Raw genomic sequence first — 24,643 nt, 5'->3', positions numbered from 1 at the left:
AATTACTGTCCCTGATTCAGGCCAAATCTAAATCGAATAAGGCTTGTTTCGCACAGCCCTAGTAGCCAGTATCAAATGCAGTGCCCCAGGGGTTGGTCCTGAGTCTGGTTATGTTCAGTGTCTTCATCAGTGACCTAAAAGATGGCATAGACTGCATCCTCAGCAAGTATGCAGCTGAAATGACGCTAGGGGGAGTAGTAGATATTCTGGAGGGTAGGACTAGGATTCAGGGGGACCTAGAGAAATTGCAAGATTGAGCCAAAAAGTCAAGAGGTTCAACAAGGACAGGTGTAAAGTCCTGCACTTAGGACAGAACAATCCCATGCATCAGTACAGGCTGGGGGCTGACTGGCTGAGCAGCAGCTCTTTAGAAAAGGACCTGAGGGTTACAGTGGACAGTCAGTTGAATAGGAGCCAGCAGTGTGCCCTTGTTGCCAAGAAGGTTAACGGCATCCTGGGCTGCATTGGTAGGAGTGTTGCCAGCAGGTCAAGGGAAGTGATTATTCCCCTATATTCAGCACTGGTGAGGCCACACCTGGAGTACTGTGTTCAGTTTTGGGTCCCCACTACAGAAAGGATGTGGACAAATTGGAGAGGGTGCAGTGGAGGGCCACAGAAATGGTAAGAGGGCTGGTGGACATGACTTATGAGGAGAGACTGAGGGAACTGGGCTTATTTAGTCTAAAGAAGAGAAGACTGAGTGGGGATTTAATAGCAGCCTTCAACTACCTGAAGTGGGGTTTGAAAGAGGATGGAGCTAAACTGTTCTCAGTGGTGATAGATAGAACGAGGAGCAATGGTCTCAAGTTGTAGCACGGGAAGTTTAAGTTAGATATTAGGAAGAATTTTCTTACTAGAAGGGTAGTAAAACACTGGAGCAGGTTACCCATAGAGGTGGTGCAAGCTCCATCTTTGGAGGTTTTTATGACCCAGCTAGACAGTGCTTTGCTGAGATGATCTAGTTGGGGGTGGTCCTGCCTTGAGCAGGGGATTGGAGTAAATGTGACCTCTTGAAGTTCCTTCCATCCCTAATTTTCTATGATTTAAAAAGCAGGAATTGTCTAGAGACAATCTGTCCAACCATTATTGATTTTGTTTTTCTGCTGAAAAGATGGATTTAAAAACTACTAGTTAATCTCTTTACTTTTTTCTTCTCCCATTTTATTCCTTCCCTTATTGGTTTTACCTAGCTATATACTTATCTGCCCTCTGCTTTATTTACTTCTCTGATAAGCATTTTTCTATGTTCTTTTCTCATTTTCTGTTGCTGTTGCCTTAATGTTTGCTTGATAAAGACCATCTTCATAATAATCTTTTTGTGTTTCACTTTGTTATGCCACCTGGCATTCCAGGTACATGTTCAGATGGGTCAAAGTAGAGGTGTGAATGGTGTTCCTTAGTACTTTATAACAAAACTATAACCATGTTTGTATCATGTGTCTTGTGTAAGGCCTGGCACCATTAAGCATCAACACCAATAGAGTGCTACCGTGATATGATGTAAAGTTTGGCAAAATTATGTCAGAGTTCGTATGTTTTTATATAATTTTAATAATCATCAGCAAAGTTGTTAATCTGAAGAGGGACCTATTTAAATTTGTCTATCGGATAGTAAAGGACAGCCTGGTATTACTGATATGAGATACATTTTTCTTAAAACAAGGAGCTGCCATTTTGCTCAGCTCTACAGAAGAGATGTATCTTATTGTCCTGTGGGGTGTGGTAAACTGGTTGGATGGGTTTTCTGTAAGCCTGAGGCAACAAAATGCTCTTTTTTTTACTGCCTAAGTAGTTTAAAGTGTTTCTTGCATATGTCATTAGTAGCTCATTCAAATAGCTGGGAAATGGAAATTTAACTCCATTTTGGGGTTCCACAGGAAAAGCATATTACTTTATCATGGGCTTTATTCAGTCTTTCACTTTTTAGTTTAATATAACATACTAGTCAAATTCGGGCAGAGAGATATTAAGCTCTGATAATATTATCTGATATGAAAAAGTCAGTGTTTTTATTACATTTCTTATAATGTTGTTATTTAGCCATTGTTTGTTTGTCCTCAGTCTTCCTCATCTCTAGTAGATATATGCATTTCATAGACATTATGGCTAGAAGGGACCTTGGAAGATCATCGAGTTCAGCCCCCTGCCTGAGGGGCAGGAAGTCAGCTGGGGTCACAGGATCCCAGCAAGATAAATGTCCAATTGACTCTTAAAGGAGTCCAGAGTAGGTGCTTGCACCACCTCTGGCAGCAGTCTGTTCCAGGCCTTGGGGGTTTGGACTGTAAAGAAGTTCTTCCTTATGTCCAGCCTGAAACAGTCCTGGAGAAGTTTGTGACCACTCGACCTTGTCATCCCATGGGGCGCTCTGGTGAATAGGCGTTCCCCCAGATCCCGAAGTTCAGGTAGTTCTCAGTTCTAAGTGTCTGTAGGTAGGGAAAGTGTAACAGTAGTTTTATAGTGGGGAACTCGAGAAAGGCTAAAGGAAAATTTTCCCCCAAATTTCTGTCTTATCTGGGGTTCAAAACTGAGAATTTAGAAAGTTTTTTTTTAAAAGTGAGTAAAAATAAAAATATATTTGAAACTGTTAAGAAATTTTAAGTAGGGGTGCACCAGTAGAGATTCTGGGGCTAGATACTGATAGCTGATATTTAAGGAGGCATATCAACTGATACTGATCTGATACAGCTGCATCCAGCTGGTAAGTCTCATGTGGTAGAAGAGGAGGCAGGAGGGAAGGGGCATGGGGGTACAGATCAATGCCTCTCACAGTGAGGGAGGGAGGAGGCAGGTGCTACCCAGGGGGGGCAGGACGGAGGCACGCCGCATGGAGTGGGCAACTCTAGGCACCCCAGGACAGTGGGGGGGGGGGGCACCACTTGGATCTGTGCAGGACGGGTGGGCAGTCTGGAGCTTCTTCTTGGCAGCTGCTGGTCTTGAAGTGGGCACCAGCTGCACTGAGAGGATGCTGCATCCATCCCAAATTTCGCCACAGCTCCACTCCCAGCCCTGCACCACCTGGTGCAGCCCAGATCCTTGTCCTGCTTCCACCCATGTGCTGGGAAGAACCGAGGCTGAGCCGGGCAACTGGTGGCAGTGGTGGCGCTGGGAGCGGAGCTGTGGCGAAATCTGGGGTGGCTCCAGTGCCACTAGCTCCCACTCCGGGGATCTTCTCGGTGGGGCAGGGCTCAGAGTGGGAGCTGGGAGGGGGCTGCAGTCGCCCTAAATTTCATCTTGGCTCCACTCCCAGTGCTGCCACTGCTGCCAGCTGCGTGGCTCAGCCTCAACTCTTCCCAGTGCATGGATGGAGGCAGGACATGGATCCAGGCTGTGCCTGGTGGTACAGGGCTGGGAACAGCTCCAGCAAAATTTGGGGTGGATGTAGCGTTCTCCCAGTGCTGCTGGTGCCCACTGTGAGCCTAGCCCTTGCCAAGAAGAGCCCCACACAGTGCTGGCTCCAGCCCGCCCACCCGCCCCATGCAGATCTGGGGGACACCCCCCCCTTCCCTCCCGGGGTTCAAGCAGTTTGTCCCATTTTCCCCCCCCCCCCACGGGCAGCGCCTGCCCCCTGCCTCCCTCACCATGGGGGGTGTTGATCTGCTGCCCCCACGCCCCTTCCCTCCTCCCTCTCCTTCCAATTTAGCAGCTAGAGGCAGCTGAGTGCAGCACGGACATTTATCAGCCAAATTATTGGCCCCGTCGGGCTGATATCCGATAGAGCAAATTTTTTTTATATTGGTACCGATCCAATATAGAACCAATGATTAGAGTGCTCCTCTAATTTTAACTATGGCAGTTGGTACCAGAGGCCTGTTTTGAGAAGAGGGACTAAGCAGTTCCACTCCAGCAGCACTGGGCCCTCAGCTGATTCAACAGGTTCTGCTACCTGACCACCCAATTTGAGAGTCTGGCAGGGTGGTTTGGCTCAGCCAGTAGCATCACCACTAAACTTGAGGGCAAATTTTGCTGGAGCTAAAGTGCTAGGCCAGGGGTAGGCAACCCCTGGCATGGGTGCCAGAATGTGGCACTCAAAGACATTTTGCTTGGCATGCATGCCTTTGGGTGGATGGCAGGGAAGGGGCCAGGGCTACATGGCCACAACAAGGATCAGACCCTTCGTGGCTTTCCCACCATTCGCCCCAGGCACTCCAACATGTTACAAGTTGAAGTTGCCAGTGTTTTTGGCACTCTGCCCAAAAATGTTGCTGACCCCTGTGCTAGCTAGGCTGTCTTCTCAAACTGCCTGCCACATCTTGCAACTGACTTAACAAGAGCAGCCACAAGGTTTGGCTCCCCTCTTAATGAAGATGTCTGTGTTTTCCCTGTGAAAATACTTCCTGGTATTTTTAAGAGCAGATCTTTTGTCTTCATTTTACCTTCCAAAAACAAGATGCATATCTCATTGGGTGGGAGGGGGAGTGATATGCAAGAAATTAAGTGTTTGCTTCTTTAAATTTAGACAAAACAAGGAGGCAAATCATAATGTGCTTATTTAGTCTGGAAAATAGAAGACGGGGAAGGGATTAACTAGCAGCATTCAACTACCTGAAGGATGGTTCCAAAGAGGAGGGAGCTGGATTGTTCTCAGTGGGGGCAGATGACAGAACAAGGAACAATGGTCTCAAGTTGTAGCAAGGGAAGTTTAAGTTAGATATTAAGGAAAAACTCTCTCATCAGGAGGGTGGTAAAACACTGGAACAGGTTACCCAGAGAAGCTGTGGACTCTCCATCCTTGGAGGTTTTTAAGACCAAGGTAGACAGCCTTGGCTGGAATGTTCTAGTTGGGGATGGTCCTGCTTTGAGCAGGGGGTTGGACTAAATCAGTAGTTCTCAACCTTTTTTTGTACCAGGACCCATTTGTAAACACTTGAGGCTAGTCCCGACCCAGTGCCCCCCACCCCAGGCTCTAGCCCCTCAGTGTATGGGGTAGGAGGTGGGTGTATGGGGCACAGGGGTGGAAAGGAGCCCAGCAGCTCCAAACAGCCATTGTTTCCCATTTTTTTTCTCCTTTAAAAATGGAGTCTCCTTTAGAGTTTGATCAATTTTTAAAGTTCGTTTGCAACCATTTCATATATTCTTACAACCCACTTTTGGGTCATGAGCCACAGGTTGAGAAATGCTGGGTTAGATGACCTCCTGAGGTCTCTTCAAACCCTAATTTTCTGATTCTATAATGATCATACGACCTGTTGGCTTTCTGGAGACTACCAGCAAGAGCTACACAGAGCACTTGTCATCCGTGGACCAAAGTTCAAAAATCATAATCTCAGAGCCTTATTAAAAGAGTTGCACAGTACAGCTTTTATTTGGTATAAAAAGTTTTGTTGTGGATAATGTGTTTTGTTGTGTGATGAATGTTGGATGGCCTTGAAACACATTAAGCATTAAGTAATTGTTCTACCTTCTGAACATCTACATTTGGTTACCTGATGTCTTTTTTTTTTCCTTTCCCCCTTATCAGTTTTGTCAACCTGCTGTGATTAAGAGGCCACTTGCTTTCCCTTTCTTCAGCCATTTGGACACAATGGATCACTTAGGGACAGCAGACACTGAGGATGATTCAGGATCATTAATACGTCTTGCTCCTAGTCCTCATAGTGAAGCAGTTGCTCATGAATTTCAGGAACTCTCATTGCAGCCCAATCAGTACTTACCCCCCCTCAAAGAACGGAAAAATGGTAAGTGCAAAATTGATTATATGAAGAGCTCTCCTTGTTCCTTCCTGCTGAGATAAGATTTTTTTTTTAACTGAGATGTTGTTGTTTAATTATTCATTTTCTTCAAGCTAAATATTTGTTTAACTCTCTCCCTCTGCATCTCCAATAGTTGTATTAAAGTTTGAGCATTGTTGTTTGTTATGCAATATATCTCAACCAACTTAGTTTACAGTTGCAATTTACAAGATACAGACAAGATGTATGCTTCTAATTTAAACCACCAACCTGGAAATATTTGGTCAGTTTTTAAAAATGAGTTAAATTTATAATCTCTAGCAAATACAGAGTGTAAGTATGAGTTGGTCAGTTTTACAATATTTTGCAAGGAAGCTTTAACATCATTAGGTACTTGAACATAGTTAAGAGAGGTATTTAGAAAAACAGGTGTTTAAACTTGAGATTTTAAAGTCAAATTTCTATTTCATAGAGTAGTCTAAGGGTGAACATCACAAGAAGAACAAGATTTATACTTAAAAAATGTTTCTTTTATTTTCCATCATTGTTGATGTTCACAAGGCAACTTAGTAGAACAGTGTTTTTGTGATTACAGTAAACATGGAATAGTTAGGTTTGAATCAAGATATAGGTTGCTTTTGTCGTAAAATGAATTAATTTCATGAAGCGTGTTGCACCTCACCATCTTCACCTTTTTAGACTTAGACTTGCATTCTTCAAGAGTATGGTATAAAGGTAAATAACTAGTAGAAGTATAATTTTTCTCTTTTCAGAAAAAAATAAATTAATGTACATGGCAACACTGTTCCTTTTGGCACAGTAGTGGAATATCCATATGAGAGACCTGACCTAGGAAGCAAGTAGGACCTCTGGTGTCCTACACTTGAGGAATGTTTAGGAGATAAATCATAATCAATGTTGCTGGGTTGTTGGTTGTAGCCATGTTGGCCTAAGGACATAGGCAGGTAAGGTTCTTTGGGTAGATGTGATATCTTTTATTAGACCAACTGAGTAGTTGGAAAAAGTTCTTAGCAAGCTTTCAGGTGCAGTCATCCTTCTTCAAGCATTGGGAGTCTCTGCTGTTCTGAGACTCCAAGAAATGTGAGAAACTAAAAGTGTGGCAGGATGTCAGTGAGAATGTAAATAGGTTGAAATTAGAAAGACAAAAGGTAAAGCAGAGAGGGGAAGAGGAAGAGAGGGGTGGAGGGGGAATGGCTGAAGGGAGACAGAGTGATAGAATACAAGGTAGAATAAGGAAATAGGTGGAGATCAGGAAAACGGGAATGAGAGAAGCTACAAGTGTGAGTGGATGTAGTGTGTGTATATAGAAATAAGTAAAAAGGAGAAACAAAAAAGTAAAGCAGGAGAGGGGGGCAGAGATGTGGGTTTTTGGGAAAATTTTCCAATGCCCTAACTAGAGAGTGATCTGATTTGGCATGTTTATTTGACTTATTTAGTTAACAAAACTAAAAAAATACCCCATGCTAATTTTATGTCCCAGTAGCCAAAAGTATTTGAACTGAAAAAAAATTAAATACAGCACACTTAATGTGATATAAATGTTATATTCAAACAAATTCTATGTGGAAAATTATTTTTATTGGAATACTTGTAAAAACATAAAGACAATACACAATAGCATGTACTTCTCTTTAGGGGTGCATCGCTCTTCCCAGCGTGTGGGTAGAGGCAGGGCGTTGAACTGGGGCAGCGCCTGCTGGTTGGTGGCTGCAGCGCTGGGAGTGGAGTGGCGGTGAAATTTGGGGTTGGATGCAGCATCCTCCCAGCGCTGCCAATGCTCGGTCCAACCCCAGCCCCGACTGAGAAGAGCCCCGCGCAGCCTTGGCTGCAGTCCGCCCTGTCCAGATATGAGAGGCACATGCCCCCCTGCCATGCCCTCTTAGGGTGCAAGCAGCAGCAGGAGCTGCTTCCTCCTCCCCACGAGCTGTGGCTCTGCCTCCCCCCAACCCCACCTGGGCAGCATCTGCCCCCCCCTTCCCTCCCCTTCCACTACACGGGACTTACCAGCTGGAGGTAGTTCTTCACACTGCCAGCTGTACTCCTTGCTGCCTGAGTGCTGCGCTGCAGCTGTGCGCAGCAGGGCATTTGTCAGCCAAATTATCAGCCCTATCAGGCCCATATCCAATACCACAAATTTTCTTTATATCAGTACTGATCTGATATCAGACTGATGTATCAGTGCATCTCTACTTCCCTTACATTGTTTGCTTAAAATTTAAGATAAAAAACCCAAAGGCACTGAAAACTGTTGACACACTAATTTTAGCACACCCAAAGAACTGTGCATGATATGCCGTGGTTGTCCAATCATCTACTTCAGCAAAGTTTAACTCTTCCACTGAGATCATTGCAGCACTTCCAGTTTCACTGTCACTATTTGTAGAAGCACTTGTACTACTTACTAGTTCCGTTTCAGAATCAGATTGAGGCAAATCTGATTCAGAACTACTTGAACAGCATTCTTGTTCGCTAAAAGGTGGTTACCAATGAGTCTGTGGGCAAGGGCAACTTACCACACTGTATCTTCTTCACTAATTGTGCTTCTGACTGATTCTCCAGAAGCAAGACTTCATAGATTTTAGAGTTGGAAGAGACCTATTAGATCATAGAGTCCGACCCCCTGCCTTGGGCAGGAATGGGGTCAGATGACCCCAGCCAGGTGTTTGTCCAATCTCCTTTTAAATACCTCCAAGGAAGGGGACAACACCACCTCACTTGAAAGCGTATTCCATATTTTGGCAACTCTCACTGTAAATAATTTTTTCCTGATGTCCAGTCTAAATTTATTCTCCTTCAGTTTGTGGCCTTTGTTTCTAGTTACTCTGATGGGTGTCCTGGCAAACATCGTATCCCCTATTTCCTGCTGTCACCCCTGATGAGTTTGTAGACAGCCACAGGGTCACCTCTCAGCCTTCTCTTGCAGAGGCTGAAGAGATTCAGGTTCCTCAATCGGTCCTCGTAGGGTTTTTTCTGTAGGCCTTTCACCAGACCAGTGGCCCTCCTCTGAACCCTTTCCAGGTTATCTACATTCCTCCTGAAGTGCGGGGCCCAAAACTGGACGTGCTACTCCAGCTGAAGATTTTGAGAAATAGAAACAAGTTTAGCAGTGCGCTCATTTGTTAGTCTGTTCCTCTTTTATGTCTTGATTGAGCTGAAAGCCTTCCAGTTCCGTTCACAAGAGGCTGCTGCTGGAGGAATGCTTAGGATCCTTAGAGCAATCCTGGACAACAGTCGGGTGTTACAGTATCCCTTCCACCATGTGAGAGGAGATGCATTCTCTGCTGCCTGCCAAATGATATCTTTGTTCCAAAGTTTTTCTTTTGCACAGTATTCGGCAGTGTCTGCCATCACAGCTATTTCATTGATGTTGGGGACATTCTTAGTTACTTCCATAATAGTATCAAGAGCAGTAGATAATTCATCTTCTCATAAATGCTGTCCTCTGTGTTGAAGATCCATAAGGTTTGCTGCCAAATGAACTGGATGAGAGCAAAAACTCAGGTCTTGTAGTAAACATTTGTTTTACTTCTTTTTTGGATAAAGGTGAAGAAGGCAAAAGTTCAGTTAGATTTTCATTTAGTTGTCTGAATATCTCTAGAATATTTGAAAGGCTTGGTGTATCTTCTTCAAGTTTCTTGATAGCCACCGAAACTGGTAGTAGCAAATTGAATGCTCCTTGAACTCAATCCTAGAACACATCATTGTCAAGAATCTGCTTCCGAAGGTTCATAGAAATAATCTGGGATACTGCGTCATCTATCGAAGCACACTGCAAACAGTTCTTTGTGCGCAGCAAGCTATGTAAATACTTTGTAGCCAAGCCCCATCTAGTTTCTCCTGTCAATAAAAGTGCACTTTTCTTCCCCTGCTTCTCTTTCTGTAGTTTCTTCAGTCAGATTAACAACATGATGATTGTTGAATGCCTTCACAATTGCTTTGCAGTTTGCTAATATTGTCTTTGTTGTATTCACACTTACCATGTCCTTTGCCAGAAGATTCAACCCATGAGCAAGACAGCCAAATACTATTAAATAAGGGTACTTTGCCTTTAATATTTGCCATACAGCTTTCATGTTACCCGCATTATTAGTTACAAGGGCTTGTACCCTGGAGGGACCTGCACTTTCAATTGCTTCACACAGTAATTTGGCTACATATTCACCTGTATGACATGAAAATTTGGTAGCAATTGCTTTCAGGAATATTGGTTCAGGAGTTGCTAACAGAATGTTCAATAAAGGATTTCCTTGTATATCAGCCCATCCATCCATCTGAAACCAGGGCCAGTGATTCTGCTTGACCAATCTTTTGAATAAGCATTGTTTAAACTCTGTCATACCCTCTATCTAAGAGGAAACGTGATAAGCAATAACGTGATGGTAACTTATATGATGGGCAAATTAGTTTGTAATGTTCCTTTCAGTACTGATTTTCAGTTATGGAAAGAGGTGTACCACTTGCAAATATAGCTCGAGCTAATGTCTCTTCTGCTTTTTTTTCTTGATCTTCTTTTGACATTTTGTCCACAAAGCTTGATTAAAAAAAAAAAACTTGACTGTCTTGAACAGCTACTCATGGTGGATTGCATATCTGGTGACAGTTATCTTGAAAGCAAGGATCCTGCTGCTGCTTCCCTGAGACCTGGCAGCTAAACGTTTGAATACTTCATTCTTTGCAAATCTGGTATTTCACTTGAGCTACCGAGTTCCTGCAACAAAAGTGGGGAAAGATTGTTATTTTAGCCTATTGTTGTCTGGTTTAGCCATCAGGAGAAGTGAGGTGGAGTTTGCTTCCCCCCCTCCAATGCCAGAAAGAACACTATGCTGCTCATCTTGCTACTTAGTTGCTCTGGGACTGCAGAGCCAAAGGGAAGTGTAGTCTGCCCTCTGCCATCAGCCAGAGGACTAAGCTCACCTGCTGGGTTGAAATAATTAACTATTGATCTATTATGTAATTAAAAATATATGTGTTGTTAACCGTATGCCACTTTGGGTGCTTAGTGCAAGCAGCAAAACATGATACAAATATTTTAAATAAATAAATAATAGTCCACAGTTGAATTTACTTTTAAAATTATAATGTTTTAAAACAATATACATGCTAGCCTATACTGTGTGTTGTTTAACATATTAATGTGTTTACTTGCATAGGATTCATGAAGTAGAATTTTCTCAGATGTTGTTCCACCACTTTATTGTATTAGCTTTCTGTATATGGCCTGTACTCTTTCAGGACAGTTTCTACTTGTTATTAAATGTTTCTTCATTCTTGTTGCGTTGTCAACATACTCCTGTCTGCAATATTTACATCTACCAACTTCCTTCCTTCAGTGGCTTGAACTTCACTATAATCATGCCACACACACTCATTTTTTTCTGATTAGGTATTATTATGGCTACTTGAAGCCAAAAGCACTAAAAAACTAACAGATTGTATGCAGACACTTCCAACTTCCCCACCTCAAGAAAAGAAATGAGACTGCTCTCTGTTTGCTGAACTGAAAGTGAAACAAAAATTAATCACAGTTTTAGTTTTGGTTTTGCTTTCACTTAGTCTAAAATGAAATAAGAATGTTAGCTTGGTTTTGATTTGACCTGCATAGCCAATTAGGTGAATTCATAATTGATTTTTGGTTTGGATTATTATTTGAGTGTATTTACCTTCCTGTTTACAAATTAATAAAACATATATGGTACTCACACACTTCCTAGGGATAATCATCTGAAAAGTATTAATTACAACTTTGAAACTGCCAAGCTTGCCTAATATTGTATTGGCATCCATTCATTCTTACTAATGAATTTTATAAAACAATGAATTTTTAGAAATGGAAAATTTCCCGTGTGAAAAATTAAGGGCTGGAAGATTTTTCACCCCACATGTCTGGGGGTGGGGGAGAAAGCAGGGGTTTTAAAAAAAGGCCAAAGGGAAACATTATAGTGGTAGAAATACAAGGTAAAAAAGAGACTATCAATGAAGAAGGAAAAAGTAAGAACTCACTCTACCTTGCTGTTAAATCTTATTATAAACAAGGTTTCTGTAATTTTTACTATTAGGTAGCAAAATGAGGTCAACAGTATACATCCTACTTGGAGTCCATAGTTCACCTTGCCTAATTTACCTTGAGTAAAATGTAAATGCCTTACCCCATTATTTTTTTTTCAGTGGGATAGCTATTGCATACTTCATTTGTCAGCAGAGAAATAGCCTGAATCTCTTAAATTGTACTGAATGATCTCTGAAGTCACGAATAATGTCACTTTTCAGACAGATGTCTTCATCATCAAAAGGCTATGAAATACAAATTCTAATTAGAACCTTGTCTTCAGTACTTCTCACACTTTAATTGTGGTGCAAAGTATGTGTTATGTATTTTTAGACTGTTTTGCTGGATGACATAACACAATGTACTGTTGGTTTTAGAAAAAGCATTTTACAGTATAAATCTTGAAACATTAACAATGAATAAGTTATTAAAAATATGTATCATCACTTAATACAATTTTTCTAATTTGGAGTTCTCTTCTAGGTACTTAGAACTCCAAGGATTCTCCTCAAGGATTTTTTTTTTTTTCTTCAGAAATATTAGTTGGTCACAAATAGTTAGAGAATTCAGAAATTGGCAGGGACTCAGTCATATATCAGTAGGTGAAAATTGGTGGGTGATTTATTTTGGACCAGCTTAGAATGGTTGGTATACATTTAAGGGCACAGGGCACTCAGTATTGGGCACTCCAGCAACGCCTCACTGAGAAGCTCCTGTATCTGTCCACTATAACTGTCGTCGTCTTTGGCAATCCCTTGTTGTTGAGGATGATTGTCTTCCATGGTCACCTTATCTGCATGTCCAAAGATGGCAGATGAGGCCTATCCAGGATTGACAGACTCTACTGCGGCTTGGTTGTGTTTCCATGTGGGGCGGGTGGTGCGGATTCTTGATTTGGTTTATGACATGCTTCTGATGCCACTGCTGTTGCTGTCGTGAGGTTTCAAAGTACTGGGATCCCTGCAACAGACTCTTCCTCCATTTGGGGCAGTCCTGGGCGATAGTCTCCCATGAGTTGACATTGATGTTGCATTTTTTAAGTTGGCCTTGAGGACAGCCTTGAAGCACTTCCTCTAACCTCTTTTGAGTGTACACCTTGGCTGAGCTGAGAGAATAAAACTTGCTTCAGGAATCTGGAGTCAGATATCTAGATGACATGGCCAACCCAACAAAGTTGATGTCGGATGATCATCAACTCGGTAGTCATGGACTAAGAGGACCTTAGCCTTCTGAATTTTAAGTATCAGTTCCATTCTCCTATATGCCTCAGTAAACACATTGACGATTGCCTGAAGGTTTGCTTCCGAGTTAGTACACACTACAGCACCATCAGCATCCTCCTGCAAGTAAACATACTGAAGTCCAGCAAAGTCACCTCAAAGAAGTCCTTCCAAATCAATCTGATTGCTATTTACATTATAAATACATTAATGTAGCTATATTACTTATCTATAATTGATTGAATTCAAAATTCTGGGTTATTTTTGGTGAAAATAGGGTATCGGACCTTAGTTCAGGAGCCAGTCCCCCATTTATAACGTTGTTTTCCATGTGAAAATTGGTTCCAAGTTGCAACGTTTCGACTTACAGTTGGTTCCTGAAAACAGCATCTTGCCATAAGTCTGAGGACTGCCTGTATGTAGTGCAGAAAGTTTTCAATTTGATGTATTGAACAATTTTTTCAAAGTATTGATTCTCATAATGAATTTACCCTTTTAAGCAAACATTACAATATAAAGTTAGATATAAATGAAAGTTTAAAAGCCCAATAAAAATAAAAAAGTAGGGTTATAAATATATAAAAGTTAGATATTTATAATTTCAGGTTTTTTTAAATCATCCTTGGAAATTAATATGAAAACACGTTCTACTCTACTTGAAATGAAGTGTACTAGCATTTATAATCCTTAATCTTAGTTGAAATGCAGAATGTTGCAATAAAGTAGGTTTTTGTTTTTGTCTCTTTTTTTTTTAGTTTCTGAAATTGTTTTCAAAGTTTGAAAAAAAATGTCAATAGGAACAACAAATGTCTGCTAATGTGTGATTTTTTATTTTTTTTTTTGTTCCCCCATAAGTGTTTGAAAGTTATCTTATCTTCTAAAAGATGAGAGAGCACACCGAGTAGGTGCTGATTTCCCATTAAGTCTGCCTTTGTCATTGGTACTGCCAGTTCCCACAATCCTAGCATTCCCAGGGCATCAGTCAGTGTCTACAAGGAACAATTTTCAAATATTAAAGCATGTGAAAAGACATACAGGCCAAAACTCAGAGCTCTCTAGGGACTGTGACCTCTTAAATGGAATATATTCTGACATTTTCACAGGCTACTTGAAGGAATTCCAGCAGGGTCGTTCCATTTGGTAAACTTCTAAACAAACTGTATGTCATTTTAATCTGATTTATAGAAATTTTTTCTTTTATTATTTGCTTCTTGTGAAGAGATTAAGATAGGAGACATGATCTGTGACTGACTCCATTAAGGCATCTAGTGTATATGAAAAAATCCTAAACTAGAAGTTTTGGCATTCGAGTAATTACAAAAGATATGGAAAGTATGTTTTCCTTTAAAGAAATCTTTTGATCAAAATGCCTTATTTTGATTTTTGTTTCCAAAAATTCCTTGTGGACAACTGAATGCTTAGCTGCAGATGAATGCTGTGTTAATACTCTAGTCTGACTTAGTTACTTAAAATGATCTTTAAAAGCAATATTGCTAGAAACAGGTCCTAACCACTGTGGAATTTTTATTTGGATGCCAACTTTGATATGGTGATGCATTGAGGAGGTCCTGCAGCATGGAATTCTTCAGTTGAATTTAACACAGGTTTTCTCCACTGGTGAATGAAATACACAAATATAAAAAAAATGTATTTAGATTCAGGGAAATATATTTCCTGCTTCACATTCCACCTTTTAATTTTAAATTGAAATGGGGAAGGATCCTAGGTCAAACAAGGTTTGTCTGTAGGCCAGGGCCATAGAGCAAATTGCCTTATGTGGAAAAAAAGTGTCATCTGCTTTCAAATATATGAAAATGTGAGCAGAACATGGGAGCCATAACATTAAAAAAAAAAGTAAAATGTGGCCATTTCATTTTTGATTAAATGTTAGGCAGTGGTGGTGTCCTAGGTAGATATTTTTTCTTGCAAACAGCAGAAATTTTATGTATGACCACTAGGCTGGCTTAAATGGCACTACCAGTGTATAAAAAGTGAATTCGGCCGTCTCTTCAGCAGTGAGTAATGCAAAATAGTACTTTTTTGTAGTATTTGTAATATATCAAATTATTTTACAAACAATGTAACGATGAAATACCCCCTAACCATTGAAGACAATAAGAGCCCTATAGCTGTTGCTCTACGACATGGAAACAAAACAAAACATAAAATGTGGCAAAGCAACTGGTTCTGTTGCTGGTTAATATTGTTTTCTGTACATTGAATTTTGTTTGTATTCTTTTGGCCTGGGCCTCTATTTGGAAATTAAAGTTATAAGAATGTTTCGTTAGAAAAAAGATGGTGTTATTTTCTTTGATGGTTACTAACTGCTGCTTCACCAATACTAAAGGCATAAACAGACTTAGGAGAGGTGCACTGATACATCAGTGCGATATCGAATTGGTACCAATATAAAGAAAATTGGCTGTATTGGAAATTGGCCTGATTGGGGCCAATAATTTGGCCAATAAATGCCCATGCTGTGCGCAGCAGCATTGCAGCACACAGGTAGCAAAGAGCAGAGCTGGCAGCTTGGAGAGCTGCCTCCAGCTTGTAAGTCCGTTTGGTGAAACGGGAGGGAAGGGGGGGCAGATCAATGCCCCCCGTGGTAGGGGAGGCAGGGGGAGGTGCTGTCCAACCAGGGTGGGATGGGCATGGGACAGAGCCATGGCTCATGGGAGGGCAGGGGGGAAAGCTCCTGCTGCTGCTGTGCCCCTGGATCCGCATGTGGCAGGGCGAGTGAGCTGTAGCTGCAGTCTGGAGCCGGAGCTGCATGGGGCTCTTCTTGCCGAGGGCTTGGCTCAGGGAAGGCACTGGGAGTGGGTTGTACCCACCTGAAGTTTTGCCACAGCTCTGCTCCCAGCACTGCTGCCATGGTGCGCCTAGTGCAGCCCCAGCTCAATGCTCCACCTCCACCCAGGCACCGGGAAGAGCTGGGGCTGTACTGGGTGTGTGGCAGTGGCATTGGGAGCAGAGCTCCAGCAAAATTTGGAGTGGTTGCAGCCCCCTCCATAGCCCCCACCTTGAGGCCAGCCCTCAACAAGAAGAGCCTTGCACAGCCCTGGCTCCAGCCCACAGCTACAGCCCGTCTGCCCTGCTCTGCGGAGATCTGGGGGCGCACCCCCTCTCCCCATGGCCTCCCAGGGTGCAAACAGCGGCGGGAGCCACCTCTCCCGATGAGCCGTGGCTTTGTTCTGTCTGCCCCGCCCCATCTCCCTCCCTCACCGTGGCAGGTGTTGATCTGCCCCCTTCCACGCCCCTTCCCTCCCCGCCCACCTTCCATCACACGGACTTACCAGTTGGAGGCAGCTTTCTTGGAAATCAAATTGGTTTCAGCCATATGCCTCCTTAAATATCAGGTAGTGGTATCAGCCCCCAAAATCTCTATTGGTGCACTCCTAAGACATAGCAATTATATTGATATTGAATGATACCTTCATATAAGCTGTTACAATATAACGTTTATGCTCCTGTAGTGATTCTTGGAATTTTAACCATGTTTCATTCAGTGTTAAACCTAGTGATTTTAACCAATTTGCATCACTACAAGAGCATGCAGACCTAACAACTGAATTGTAACCGAGTCTTAAATGTGATTTAAAAAATCAGTTCAGTTAGCTTTCTTTGCCATATATCTATAAACGGTCTGTGACAATTTTAAAATGAATATATGACTAATGTTTTATACTAGCCAATCGCCCGTCAAGAGTGACCGGGGGAGGAAGCAGGGGGGGATGGAGCCCCGTTTAACCCCCCACCCTCCCGGGCCTGCTCCCCCTTTACTTCCTGTTGCTTGGGGTCCAGGCCTGCTCTCCTCCTCCCTGCTGCAGCGGTGTGAGGAGGGGAGGAGCAGGCCTGGGCCCAATGCTGAGGAAAACTGGGCCCAAGGGTGGGGAGGGGGGAAGCAGCGGGCCCAGACTGACCCAGCAGCGGTGGGGGAACAGGAGGAGCGGGCTCAGGGCTGATGTGGGGGAGGGGGGTTGGGGGAGGAGTGGGCCCGAGGGGGGGGGGGGAGGAGGCTTGCTCCTTCCCTCCCCCAACTAGAGCTGCTTCAGGCCGGACCCGCTCCTTTCCCTGCCTCCGCTATCCCCTGTGTCCCCACCATCATGGCGGCGCTCTGCTATGTGTCTGAATGCTTCTTCACACTCTTGATTGGTTGTTTGCAAAATTTAATCCAGCATTATTTTCACTGCTTTACCTTAAAAATATAAGGCCCAATCCAATACCAACTCATTAAACAGGAAGATTCATATTGATTTCAGTGACTGGTAGATTAAGATCTTGGATACGAGCTATATATTTTTGTGCTGTATCTGTGTAACTTCAGCTGTTTCCAGGATGTACTGTGCTCCATATATGTCCTGAAAATGTCAATCCTAGAAATCACTTGGTGTTTTTTTTATTTTAATAGAAGTCTTAAAAAGGAAATTTTATTTAACACTGTTAAAGGGTAAACCTAATACTGTCGTTTTTGAGTGACATTGTTTTACAGTTACAACCTCTGAATATTTTTCTTGAAATAGATTTTTCAGCAATCTAATCCATACGTTTGTTTCTTCTACAAATAGTTTAAAATAAGAAGTGCTGCTTAAAGGAATAGAAGCAGTGAATTACAGTAATGCTTACAGGAATGTTTTTGATGTAAAACTGAAGGTTATAGCTTCAGAATTTAGAATATCAATATAGTCTCTTAAAAAGGATGTACAGGTACAAACAGCACAAAGACAGTGGAGAAGGTCCTGACAACACTGAAATGAATGAAAATTTGCCAGAATTTATGTCCACTGAGAATCAATAATAAGTTGTTTTTAAGTATGAACTCCCTTTTTTGTTTAATTGCAGGTGCTTTTTATGGTTGTTGTTTTAAATGAATCTCTGCTGTTTGAGGATTTTTTTTTTTCTTAGAAAGGCTCTTTATAGCAGGTATTCCCAAGCAGCTGTAGCATATGTATCTCTTGCCTGATGGGTCATATCACTTAGTACTTCCTGAGCAGACAAGAAATTTGAATCTTTTTCAGAATGTATTTGAATGGTCTTTTATGTGGCAAAAGGTAATTCAGCAGCTCTTAAAAAGGCTAGCATGTTTGTTGTACTGAAAAGAAATTAGTTAAAAAAAAAAAAGTAATTTTACAAATTTTTTTGTATGCTAGTACAATACTGTGGGAACTCAACATGTCTTACTTTTAAAGAAGCCTTTCAAGTACCACAAGACTAAAATCAGCAGTATTTTAATATGAACCAATCAGTTTGCATGTTGGCTATTAATGGATGCCAAAAAGTGTTTGACTTGGCCTCCAAAAAATTAACTATTTTAAACCATGTTGACAGACAACAATTTTAGTCTACAAAATAGCAAGTGGTTTAAAAATCGTTACATACAGAAATTGCTTCTGGCTTGCCCACTTGTTCACATACACTTCTAATGTTATGGACACAAGTGAACCAGCCCAAACATCACTTCGGAACCTGTTCACAATTGCCCCAGGTCAGAGGTATCCACATGTACAGTGCCCTAGCGTTCCAGGTTGAATAGTCACCTTTTGGGTGTTGAAATGCTGTGGCTGTGACACTAGGAGGTAGGAGTGCTTTTGGGCATTATCTAGGGGGTTGGGGATTTACTTTTCTGCTGTCCCTAAACCTCAGTTCAGTAAACCTTAGTAGCCTGTAATTGACCAAAGTCTGCAGTGTGCTTGTCTGACATGGGGTGGCTGGGGTTGAGGGAACCTACACTTTTGGGTTTGCAGGGGGTGAGGAGCTGCTATCAGTTGGGAGTGAGAGCATAAAAGAGCTCATTGATAAAAGATGTCAAATTGAGGGAAATAGGGGTTAGTAGTATTCTGACTGCTTGCCAGAGTGCCCAGTTGTGGCAGGGGTGTGGAAAGAACAGTGATGCAGTGTAAGATGCTTGGAGGACCGACCAGACTCATGACATAAAATGCTGGTATCCACATGTAAAACTGAACTGATGTACTGTGAACTGGCAGTTTTAAACCAATTTAATGGGCTTGTGTGTTTTGTTTCAGGTTAATTTTCATTTAAACCAGTCTAAGTTATAATGTTTGTCCATTCCCTCTTATTGAACAGCCATAAAAACAATATGTCTGTCTTGAATATAGAGTTAATTATAAATTTTAAAATATTATTTTTTAAAATCATTTAATTATGTATAGTTTCAAATTAAAACTATATAATATGGAAAACAATTTAATATGAACAATTTTCTCCCATGCTTATAACCCAAATATTAAAGCTTGCTATTTGTATATGTATCAGAAAGTGCAGGTGGCTCCAGTCTATATTAATACTCAAATTGGAATGAAATATGAGGAAATATGGCTTAACTAGAGACAAGTAAGCAGTGTAAATACTTGGTGCAATATAAGGCACTCTAGATATTTTGTTGTTAATGTGGTCACTCAAGTATGCAGTTACTGAGGACTTTTCATAATTTTTTTTTTTCAAAGCTTTGCTTAACTCCACCACGTTCTGCTTATGTGCTTCTGTCTTGTTTCATCTTATTCATTATGGAAGTCCATCTTTGCCACCTTTTTTTATTCCCTTCTCTCTTAAGGGGTGTACCTTCTTTCATTCTGGGCCTCATGCAGTGAGCCTTTTTCTGAGCTCATACACAAGGTGCCTAGTTTCTTTCCACTGAAATCCCTAATTAAGACAAGCTTCTTCTGTACTGCTTATTAGGAATATAGCTGATGTATACTAGCACATTTAAGGAAATGAAAACAAAACATACCGGGCACGTCCACACATAACGCTACATCACCATAGCAATGTGCTATGGCGATGTAGCATCCGTGGGCAAAACCCATGATGCCACAGCTATGCTGCCATAGTGATGCACTCCCCAGTTATAGAGCATTACTACGGCGGCATAGCGCCTAAAAATAACCATGCGTGGTGTGCTTAGAGCAGTACCAGCTGTTAATGCACTGTCTTTTAGTACTTCCAAAAGCAAGTATTAAATGACGGCACAAATGGTGCCATAAAGGCATGTAGAGACGCATCCACTGTGGCATAACCTTGAAACACTAATTGAACATGTAACTTTTCTCTAAGCCCTTTTGTCATCTTTTGAACATGAATGCATCAGGCAAGGAACAATATTTATATTGCATTTTGTATTTTATTGTGCTTTCAGGTCCTGCTTACCTTTTCAGTAAAAGGTTTTCTGAAATAACTGCTATCATTAAAAGGGATATTATCAGAGAATCATTAAATTTTGTATTTAAAAAACAGCAAGGTTGTGGGGTGAGCAGTAATTTTTTTTCCTGTTAGATTTGATTATCTATTGTTTGGATTGGGTTCTCTCCACAATTTTGTGTTTTTAAAAAGCTTATAACATTAAGTTCTTATATTTTTAAGAGTTATGAAAAAATTGGGAAAATATATTTGCCACATGTATATTCATAATTATTTTTTGATAAGCGCACTTTTTGTAAAGTATATTATACGATTAAATGAAATGTACTTACTTCTAGAGAGGAGTTGAGAAGTAGCATGGGTAAGTGAAGTTGTTGTATTATCTGTTAATTTAGAAATACACGTGCCAAAAAAAATCTAGGGTTTCTTACCGATGGCTAGTTTTACAGTATTCACCTATTTCTAGTTCTCTTTATGCTCCAATTCTGCTAACCCAAGGGTGGGCAAAATATGGCCTGTGGGCCAGATCCAGCCCGCCAGGCCATTCTATCCGGCCTGCGGAGCACCTAAAAAGTTTAGAAAATTAATATTTATCTGCTCCTGGCTGCCTGTCAAAGACAACAGGAGCCAGGGGCAGTAGGAGCCAGGGGAAGCTGGCAGGACTTAGGAGCAGTGCTGGCCCGGCCCCACCCCCAAGCGCCCCTTCCCGCCAAACTGTGTAGTGAGGTAGGCAGTGTGTGTGTGTGTTTTATAGGACGAGTCCCACCCACATCCCCACACCCCGCATAACCACACACATGCTATCAGTGCTCCCTTGTGCCCCACAACCCCCCCCACACACAACCACACCCTCTCCATACCCCACATACCCACAGCCCCTCACAAACCTATACCCACCCCCATGCCTCCCACCCTCCCTACAGTATACAAAAGAGTAAGACTTCATTTTGAGCTATTGTGCAATCACCTCTGTATATACTACACAAACACATGTAAATCAAGACAAAAATATTTTTTTAAATCAAATTAATGAAAGTTGTAGATGTTTGATTTTTAGAATATTATTTGTTATTTTGCTGGTTCTGAGGTTGCAAACCTGAAAGGAGTATTTCTGGGGGCATGGAGAGGGACTTCTGGTGGCAAAGGTCAGGGATAAGGGGGTGGGACTTCTGGTCCTAACATGGCAACTAGTGGGCAGGGCACCTGCCAAGAGGTGGCACCCTCAACAGCTTGCCAAAACTCTGTGGCCCTCTGCCTGAAATAATTGCCTGCTGCTGGACATGGGGTAGCACCAAATCCTGGACCCGGTATCTCCACCCAATCTCCAGAGGCAAATGACTTACCGGGGGGTGGGGGGGCAGGAGGGGGATTGCCATGAGCCTAATGTTAAGGAGCATTACCCTGATCTTGGGCTTGCTGCACTCCAGAACGTAAAAAAATAGGTGTGCAGTTGGGAGCTCCAGCTGCATGCGTACTTCTTAAGTTTCCAGGGTGCCCATGCTCTGCACCATGGGTCCCAATGCACAGAAAAACTTAAAAAGCACACCTGTACCTAGGCTGCAGCTGCGCTTTTTAAAACTCCCCGGGGCATTTGGATCCAGACAGTGGGTAGAGGCTTCTCCAGTCTGGCTCCTGGCACTCAGGGAGCTTTAAAGAGGTGGTTTCCTTTCCAGGTGCCTTAAACCTTATTCTCAGTAACCGTGGCCAGCCTACTGGGGATCAGAGGCTCCCAACGTAGTTTGAAGTCCCCGGCCAGAGTAACCTTTTGGCTTCTCCCCCTGCCTTGCGAGCTGCTGAGCCCCTGCACCCAAGAACCTGGCCAGAGTTGCCAAGTTCTGTATTTTAACAATTAGCTGATTGCCAGCCCAACTCAGACAGTCTCAGTCTAGAACCAGACCCAGGGCAGTCCCAGCTGGGGCCAACAATCAGCTGATTGTCAGCTCACTGCACTGGGAAATTGAATTGGCTTCAGTGCTGTCTGTGGCAAGAGCTGACAGTCAGCTCATCACCTAGCTCTGGCCCTAACATTTTTGGGGAATTATTTCAGGATCAAAATGATAGCTTAACAGAACATTTTAATACGTGAAATACGCGATTTTTTTCCTTAAATTGTTTTTGCTTGTACCTACTATTGCGCTATTATCCACAGTTGGCTAATTGGCTCGCTACTTTGTTGGAACAAAAAAATTGTAAAATAATAGTCTAGTGCATCACTAACTGTAGGAATATAATGACCCTGCCAAATTTTCATATATGTCCCTTGAGCAATGTTTGTTTGTATTCCCCTTGCCTGGAAGTCCCTCTTTGGCTGTGCCCAGCTTCTCAGCAGTACAGTTTTTCTCATGCTTAGTAAGTGTTTGGGCTAGGGTAAGTGGGAAATTTGACTTGATTTAAGAAGGAGTTCTTCTGTAGCAAATTTGTGTTCTGAACAATAAAATTCACTACAAAAACAGAAGTATTGCAACATAAATGACTGATCTTATATCTTTTGCATTTATGCAATGTGTCATTTAAGATGATGTATTTGACCAATATGATATACTACAAGCAGTTAACAACATATTTGTAGATGAGAGAACCAGCTAAGGACAGTTATGATACAAATAGCTGCTTTTTGCCTCAAATAGAACTTGAATTATGTTACTTTCTGTAGGTGTCATAGATTAACTAGAAATATTTTTAATATTTAAGTATTTAATTCAGTCACTGGCATGGTCCCATTCCACCTCAGACTGGTGGATGACTGCTAGGATTTCTAGTAGTTTAAATGCCACAGTCCTGCTGTTTCCAAGTAGGTTCACATCTCTTGGTCTCTACAGGTTGATATCCTCTTATATATGCAGTTTGGATCTGCTGCACTATCTGAGGAAGAATATTGAGAAAAGGGGTGTAGTAGTGGATTCTTGAGTCACCCTCACTGCTACACTACATTATAGTCTTAGCTGTGTCAATGGCTTAACTTAGTGATTCTCGACCAGGTTGTTCCAAGATCCTTTTAAGGGTTCTGTGAAGTCCTGCAGAATATTAGCACTGTTAAGCCTGGAAACAGCTACACATGATTCACAAAATAAAACCCAGAGATTTTAAATAGGAATCCATTCAAGTAGGAAAACATTCTGACTTGTAGTCTTTCTGAGTTCTTTTCAATGGAAGACTTGCTCTATTATTTTTCTGTAGTAAAAAAAAATGAGTGAAAATGCCAAACCCCTCCAAAAATGCCAGATCTTCAAGTCTTAATGAGGGGTACCTTGAGTTTAAAAAGGTTGAGAACCTCAGGCTTAACTCTATTGGCTTATTCCCAAATTGATCGCTATCGTGTAAGCTTACCTGAAGAGACGAGATGATTGCTGTTCTCCTCCATTAAAAATAATTTGTATTAGCCAGCTGTAATACTGGGTGGAGAAATGTAAATGTATGATGCCAAGAATGAAAAAGGGAACCATTTGTGCTGTTTTGTTGCAGACATTTCATGTGCTTTCAAGCTGAAGAGCTCCATCATTAGACAAGAAGTAGGGATCCTGGGGTCTCACCCTACACAGTAAGGGTTTTTGAAAGCAACTAACAGCATTGAAAAATTTTGTCTCTACAGTCTTATTGGGATAAAAAACCCCTTCTCTTAAGTGCAGTAGAGTCCTTTTATAACTCCTTAGCAAAGCTGTCTTGGCTCAATGGTAGCTTGCAGAGTGTCATTTGAACAGGTGAATTTACATCACTGTTAACCTTGTAGCTTTAGTTAACTTGCCCCCAACATAGAAGTCCATTACCACGTTTCCACATCTTTTCATATAAGATCCTTTTATATTTTCACTTCAGGTTGGAAATCTCCTCATCCTCTGTGAATTTACCAGCTCATAAGAAAACATGGATGTCTATATATTCTTTTGCTTTAGGAAGACTTTATGTATTTGTGTTCTTTTGGTGATACAAAAGTAAAAAAAAAAAAAAAAAAAAAGAAAAAGAAAAAAAGAATTTATGTCCATTCTTTTGACTTGGTAAAGGAAGATTTGAAAAAAGAGGGAAAAAAATTAACCATTTTGTGTGTCATGCAATACCTTTTACAATTCAAACATTCATATTAGACCTGGTCCTGATACTTACGTGTATAACTTTGAAATCAGTAGGCATTCTCATGTGAAAAAATTGGCAGGATTAAGGTCTAGGAGAATTATCATTTATAAAGCGTTGCAAACCAAATCATTTAAAAAAATACTTTTGGACATAACAATATTTTACAAATGTTTTAAAACTTATAGCTTCTACTGTTCTTTTTAAAATTGACTGATACATTGTTGTATGCATGTAGGTTTCAGGTAGTTTATAATCCATTAGAAGTAAACAGGTGCTTAAAAGGTTAGTTTTTCTCCCTTGTCCCCTTTTTCTTTTTCTTTCTCTTCCCTTTCTAAAGAGCAAGCAAAGAGAAATATAGAAAAGGGTAGTTTATCAAAGAGCTAAGTCTTAGCTTTCTTTGTTGAATATGGGAATTGTACCTGTAATAAAAACAGCCACAGAAATTAACTGTTAGCACAAATTTGACT

At 41.4% G+C, this 24,643-nt stretch overlaps 1 protein-coding gene across 4 annotated transcripts in view; it reads left to right on the top strand.

Moving 5' to 3' along the window:
- MRTFB (myocardin related transcription factor B) overlaps positions 1–24,643 on the top strand; it is a 158,060-nt gene that overhangs the window by 39,258 nt on the left and 94,159 nt on the right. For 3 of the 4 annotated variants that reach the window (XM_019494677.2, XM_019494676.2, XM_059716452.1), the window contains exon 2: positions 5,459–5,675. The exons of the other annotated variant lie outside the window; for it this stretch is intronic. In XM_019494677.2, the coding sequence (XP_019350222.1) occupies positions 5,522–5,675 (154 nt within the window). In that variant the 5' untranslated portion in view covers positions 5,459–5,521. The remainder of the gene's footprint in view (positions 1–5,458; positions 5,676–24,643) is intronic. 4 annotated transcript variants of the gene reach the window in all.

The sequence above is a fragment of the Alligator mississippiensis genome, chromosome 13 (assembly GCF_030867095.1).
Source record: "Alligator mississippiensis isolate rAllMis1 chromosome 13, rAllMis1, whole genome shotgun sequence".
Taxonomy (NCBI): domain Eukaryota; kingdom Metazoa; phylum Chordata; order Crocodylia; family Alligatoridae; genus Alligator; species Alligator mississippiensis.
The sequence above is the reverse complement of the archived record's forward strand: the minus strand, read 5'-3'. Positions and strand labels throughout refer to the sequence as shown.